Source organism: Clupea harengus, chromosome 5 (genome assembly GCF_900700415.2).
Source record: "Clupea harengus chromosome 5, Ch_v2.0.2, whole genome shotgun sequence".
In the NCBI taxonomy this organism is placed as follows: domain Eukaryota; kingdom Metazoa; phylum Chordata; class Actinopteri; order Clupeiformes; family Clupeidae; genus Clupea; species Clupea harengus.
Genome location: NC_045156.1, coordinates 28,204,846 through 28,211,519, shown reverse-complemented (window position 1 = coordinate 28,211,519; position 6,674 = coordinate 28,204,846). Strand labels below are relative to the sequence as shown.

Below are 6,674 nucleotides of genomic sequence, written 5' to 3'. Positions count from 1 at the left end.
CAGCCCAGTCCAGTCCAGTCCAGTCCAGTCCAGTCCAGTCCAGTCCAGTCCAGTCCAGTCCATTCCAGTGTGCTTTAAATGAAAATGTTCCAGTTGAGGTTGTTTTAATGTATGAGATTTCATATTAGGTGGGTTTTTGCTCATTTTGGGAAATCAACTGTCATTGTTTGTTAAGTTCACTGGCCCTCTGTGTAAGTCAAGAGCTGAGCTGTCATGGAGTTGATTTCATAAAGCTTTAAGAGGTCAGGAGGATGGCACAGTATCATTTCAAGGGGAGTTTAAATAACAGTCTGAGACTTGACATTAAACAGGGTACACTACGGCTTACAGCTTAGTCTGTACACTTGAATGTCAGGGTTGTTTTGTGGAATTCTTCGGCCTCTTTTCACAGCTTGAGTGTGCATAGAAATCTCCCACCTCCATGTGAGATGGTGCTTGATCATGCATAGGGATCTTCTGTGAAGGACATGGAGCACTGTTGAGAACACCAGGTTTAGGAGGTCCTCTTACTCAACCTGGTGCAGAGAGAGAGCTCCTATAATGAGTGCTAACTTGGGGTGAGAGGGTGTCAAATGTATGTCAATTAGCAGCACACTTTTAAATACCCACATTCTAATTGGAAATTTTAAAATTGTCTTTTTAAAGCTTTCTCTCAGAAATGCATGAATTGAGGCTTTCTGAATCATGAGGTGAATGTGTGGCCTCCTCCAAAGAGATTTACTTTTCTGAATCATGAGGTGAATGTGTGGCCTCCTCCAAAGAGATTTACTTTCTGAATCATGAGGTGAATGTGTGGCCTCCTCCAAAGAGATTTCTTTTGATGAGGGCAGTTGCCTCTCAGCCCCCTTTCCTGTGGTCTGTCACCAAGTTTTAATTGAAATGCCACAGCCCTCTGCTGCCCTCCAGATCACCTTTTCACACAGTGTGAAGTGCCACTGAGTAGCCTCTCAGTGCCCCTCGCACTCTAGGGCCGTGGTGGGGTTTCTCAGCCACCTGCCAGGATTAATCAGAGATAATGAGTGGTGAGAGAACGGAGTAATCTTGCAATTTCAGCGCCCTGATTCATCAGCCCAGTGACCTTGTGTCGGATTGATGTTGATGGGGGATGATGCGTACTCCTGAACTGTCTCCGAAAAAAACCCCTCTGCACCCCACCGGAGCTCCAGGCCCTTCTTGTGCGGAACACACCCCTTCCCAATCACAATGACCATTATTATAGAATGAGAACACCGTGCTTAGTTCTGGAACCGGCCGCATGTTCTGAAGCCAGCGTGTTCACAATTTTGTAAGAAGGACTTTTTCCTCTTTCCAAGATTTGCTCTTCCCTTGTTGAGTGCAAATGGGAACAGGGAAGAGGGAGCTTGGAGGAGGCGGCACTTAGAGAAAAGGAGGACAAGGTTGCTGCTGTGAGAGTAAAAAGAGAGAGAGGGAAAAGAAAGACTGAGACGGAGAAAGAAAAAAAAACAGAAATGAGGATGGATGTGGGAGGGTGGTGATACAAGAGAGGAGGCTAAAGTTTGCTAGAGAGAGAAAGAGAGAGAGAGAGAGAGAGAGAGAAAGAGAGAAAGAGAGAGAGAGATGGAGGTGGAGGAACAGAGAGACAGGGCAAGAGAATAGACAGAGTGCCTCTGTAAACATGTGAGAAGGAAAAGATTGTGAGGAGAAAGAGAGAGGAAAGAGACTCGTGGGGGCATGTTGGACTGAGATATAGCTTGTCTCGTCTCATCTCTGCACAGGAGAGGAGAAGCTGTCAGCTCTCACAGTCTCCTGCTGGCTTGTGAAACCCCAGTGATTGCTCTCAGTCCCGTCCGATCCCCCCAATCTAGTGCCGCTCCACCCGCACCAGCAGGCTCTCAACGCTACATACAGTCAGTGCACTGTGCTACGCCACGGTTGCCGGGGAAACAGCAGAGTGATTCGAGGCTCTTGGAAGACTTCACGTATCATTGCTCCATCAGAGAACGGAAACAGTTCAAACATCATCATGTTGCCCATCTATATCCTGAAGTTCTCTATGGAATGGAAAGAAGGATCACCAGTGAAGAGCGCTTTAATGATAGAAATGATGACTCATAGATGTTATCCATATTCACCGTACTTATAAAATAGGGTGATATGTGAATTGAATGAAACCCAAAAGGACTGTATTACTGGTAAATGAAATAGGTGACAATCGCCACAGGTCTGTCCGGTTAGAACTAGAATGATGTCAATGTCCCAATGATGACAGATGTAATGAAGTATTTATTGCACACACTCAAGCCTTGAATGGCAGGATGAACATGAACGATGGTGAAAGTAATCCGTGTAATGAATGCTAGAATTATCCGTGTAAAGGACTTCTAACACACATGAATCCTTGAATGACCGTGATTGAACCGTGGTTTTCTTTCATTGACGCACGGCAAATGATCGCGAATGTCTCTGATTGTGAATTGACCTGATGAACTGCTTGAAGCTCCTCTCCAACTCTGCTTACTTGACCCACAACTGGCCAGTGGTGGCCCAAGCTTATATAGGCCAGAGGGGGGGAGTGAGAACAAGTCCAGGCTAGCTCTGAGAAACCCAGCATGGGGTTAACCATCTGGTCAGTGAAATTCCACTGTGCACGAGCCCCACGGACTCCTGGGATCAACTGATAGGCTGACCTCTGCCTGGACCCCAGGTCCCGTGGTGGCTTGCACAGCGGGGTGCCCCAGCTGGGTGCAACTGGTGGCCTTTTTAACAGTACTTATATCTTATGTCTCCTACCTCATTTATAACTTCGACTGCCACTTTCACCTGTACTTCACCTGCACTTTACATACTGTATATCTATATCATATATCTATATCACATCTGCACTAACCACCACTATTGCTGCTTACTGTTCGTATTACTTATGTCTCATACCATACTGTATATATTCTATTTATCTATTTTTATATTACCACTTTGCACATACTCTGCACTCTTCTGATTTTGCACTTCTGGTTAGATGCTAACTGCATTTCGTTGCCTCAGTACTTGTACTCTGTGCAATGACAATAAAGTTGAATCTAATCTAATCTAATCTAATCTTAACTGATTGAAGCATCCATAATATAATCTTATCCGTACGTATTAGAATTAATGTGGTCATATTTCCTTTCACATTATCCTGTCAGCACAGCTTGGCATTAATTCAGGATATGAACCTGCATATTTGTGTAAATGTCGTCGAGACATGATAGAATTTAGACACCAAATGCCACTGGCAGGTTGTTTCACGCACACTGGGTGCTGGGGAGGAATTAGTGCAATAAGTGGTTTATGAATAAGTAACACGTTTCAAGCATCAGGCACACAAAAAAGACTCTTATTATTAATTCCTAGTCTGCTCAAGTAATCCAGAACACTTTAAAAAGGTGATTGTACATTTCCACTGCACAGGGATGAGAGGGATCCTCAGCCATGTGGGTATCTGTCTAATGCTGTCTTTGTTCTGTAATCCCCGAACCACCTTGGCAGTGAAAGAGATGACCGATGGATCAGTACCAAGCATTTGCCAAGTGTTTTTGATGTCAAGATATGCTGCAAACCATGTCTGACCTAATTGGCTGCTGTTGTGTTTTTACAGGTTCTTGCCATCATCTCTATCCTCTTCATAGTGCTGTCCACCATCGCCTTGTCTCTGAACACTCTGCCAGAGCTCCAAGACCTGGACGAATTTGGTCAGGCCACTGACAACCCCCAACTGGCTCATGTAGAAGCTGTGTGCATTGCCTGGTTCACCATGGAGTACCTGCTCCGCTTTCTCTCCTCGCCCAGCAAGTGGAAGTTCTTCAAGGGCCCGCTGAATGTCATCGACCTGCTGGCCATCCTGCCCTACTACGTCACCATCTTCCTGACGGCGTCCAACAAGAGCGTGCTCCAGTTCCAGAACGTGCGGCGGGTGGTGCAGATCTTCCGCATCATGCGCATCCTGCGGATCCTCAAGCTGGCGCGCCACTCCACGGGCCTGCAGTCGCTGGGCTTCACCCTGCGGCGGAGCTACAACGAGCTGGGCCTGCTCATCCTCTTCCTCGCCATGGGCATCATGATCTTCTCCAGTCTGGTGTTCTTTGCAGAGAAGGATGAAGAGGACACCAAGTTCAAAAGCATCCCGGCGTCATTCTGGTGGGCCACCATCACAATGACGACGGTCGGCTATGGGGACATCTACCCAAAGACTTTGTTAGGGAAGATCGTAGGGGGTCTGTGTTGTATTGCGGGAGTGTTAGTGATTGCTCTACCCATCCCCATCATTGTCAATAACTTCTCTGAGTTCTACAAGGAACAGAAGCGACAGGAGAAGGCCGTCAAGCGTCGTGAGGCCCTAGAGAGGGCCAAGAGGAATGGCAGCATTGTGTCCATGAACATCAAGGAGAACTTTGCCCACAGTATGGAACTCATGGATGTGGTGGTGGAAAAGACTGCTGCAGAAGCCACAGGAAAGAAAGAGAAAGTCCACGACAACCACATGTCACCCACGCGATGGAAGTGGGCACCTCAGACAGCCACCTCAGAGACCAGCTCCAACAAGTCTTTGGATGGGAAGGAAAAAGACTCCCCTGAAAAAGCTTGTCAGGCTAGCCCCCAGCACCTTAATGTGAAAAAGCTGGAGGAGATGTACAACAAGATGGCGAAGACCCAGTCCCAGCCCAACTTAAACAGCAAAGAGAGAGTGCCCTCATCCAGAGCAGCCAAACTGAAGGATGAGATTGAGCTGGGAACTATGCAGGCAGAGCGAGTTCCCACCTGTGCTGAGGGCGTTACCGACATGAGGAGCGTGTCCAGCTTTGACAGCTTCATAAGCTGTGCCACCGACTTCCTGGAGAGCTCTCGGTTCTCCCACAGCCCCGTCAACAACCTGCCCGGGAGGGTGAGCGCCAACCCTGGACTTGAGACCACTTTAGAGCACCACGGCGAATCCACATCAAGCCCTGCGACCACAGCCAAGCAGCACACCACCACCACCACCACCACTTTGGAAGGCAGCCGGCACGGTCGGTTCTCAGAGAGTCCTAGAGGAATCCGTTTGCTCAATCCACTGAAGTCACGCTCACTCAAGGTCAACTTCCACGGAGTGGACAGCGGCCCTTCCTCCGCCCCGACTCCAGGGGTCGGAGCTCTCTCCGACAGCTCGGCCATGTCCGACCGCTCCCTCTTAAGCCCTGAGGTGTCGGTCTACACCACTGCCAGTAGCAAGACCCCTCCAAAATCCCCTGAGTTCCTGACACCCAGCGTCTTCACATTCCACGACGCATCCATCAGCAAGTTCATCGATGCCGACACTGATGAAGACGATCACCTGCACGACGGCCCAGACCCCAGCCCTTCTGAGCGTCTCCTTGGCAACACCAGCCCCAAGTTCAGCAGCAATAGCAGCCACCAGCGTGCTGTCAATCATCTAGAGATGTCCCAGAGGGTGCTCGGCCAGAACAGTGTGTTCCCCCTGGAGGGTCGGGCAGGAGGTGGACAGGAGAACCATGTGACGCAGGGGGAGCGAGCCCACTCCAACACCTAGAGCCAAGTGAGCTAAAGCAGGTCATGGCTGCTGCTACTGCCACTCATCAAGAAGAAACTGGAACAAGAGTGTCCGACATTTTTTTTTTTAATCCGTGGGAAAAGATATAAGCTAAATGCAATGACGCGAAATAATTAACACATTCGGAGAGGTTTGTGGTTTCATGGTAATTCTACAAAATGTTGAGAAATACAGACGTTTGATCAGTTTGTCCTTTTTGCAGTACTCTGCATTGAACACCACAATATTTGAGGACAACATGATTGTGTAGAAAAAAGGTATTTTGGGTCATATGTTATTGTATGTAACACATGGTAGATTTAGACATACTGAATCAACTTTGTGTTAGGAGCAATTTGCAGTTTACTTCCTAGTGTTTTCTTCCTCAGAACTGGCCTTAGTTATATGCACCTAAAACTACATTGTGTGTCAGAGTGTGTGTGTGTGTGTGTGTGCCTGAGTGTGTGAGTGTGTGTGTGCGTATGTAATATAAAGTCCCCTATACACATACACAATGTACTGTATGTGAGGACTGTATGTACTGTATGAGTGTCCTCTTTACTATTATTATTATTATTAGTCTTTTTCAAAAAAACAAAACGAATTATTACTAATTATTATCTTTAGGCATATGTTTCTTTTGCCTGATGAACATTCCTCTGAGAAAATATGTAACACGACATTTTTGTTCAGGAAGGTGAATTCAAAGACTAAATGGAGGACACGTAGCCACTGTGACTCCCTGTCGTTGTCCTTTGTCCAGATCATTTCCAGTCCGAGCACAAAAGCGCACCTCAATGTGATTTTTTTTTTGAATAACCGGCATTGTTTGTTTGTTGTATGCTCTTGTAAATTAATTTGTTCATTGTTTGCTTTTGGATTGTCCAGTTGTGTGTACATATGATTTTGACCCCCTTTCGAAACCTATGAGATATACTGAGACTACGGTTGACGAGGCAACTGGCCTAAACTATTTCTTCAGTGTTTTCTATCGGTTGTGTTGAAGGGGATTCACTCCTGGTGGGTCGGCATACTTCACAACAAATCACCGTCAGCACTGAGACAAGCACAGCTGGCTGGAACTTGAAGCTGAGAGCAAAAGCACTGAAACTACCATTCAAACTGCAACACTCTGAACTGATTTGGA

General features: G+C 47.0%; 1 protein-coding gene across 1 annotated transcript in view; it reads left to right on the top strand.

Moving 5' to 3' along the window:
* The window catches only part of LOC105904609 (potassium voltage-gated channel subfamily B member 1-like), a 44,205-nt gene extending 38,184 nt beyond the window's left edge, over positions 1-6,021 (top strand). The window contains exon 3 of the mRNA XM_012832520.3: positions 3,599-6,021. Coding sequence (XP_012687974.1) covers positions 3,599-5,527 — 1,929 coding nt within the window. The 3' untranslated portion in view covers positions 5,528-6,021. The remainder of the gene's footprint in view (positions 1-3,598) is intronic.
* The last annotated feature ends 653 nt before the right edge of the window (positions 6,022-6,674 follow it).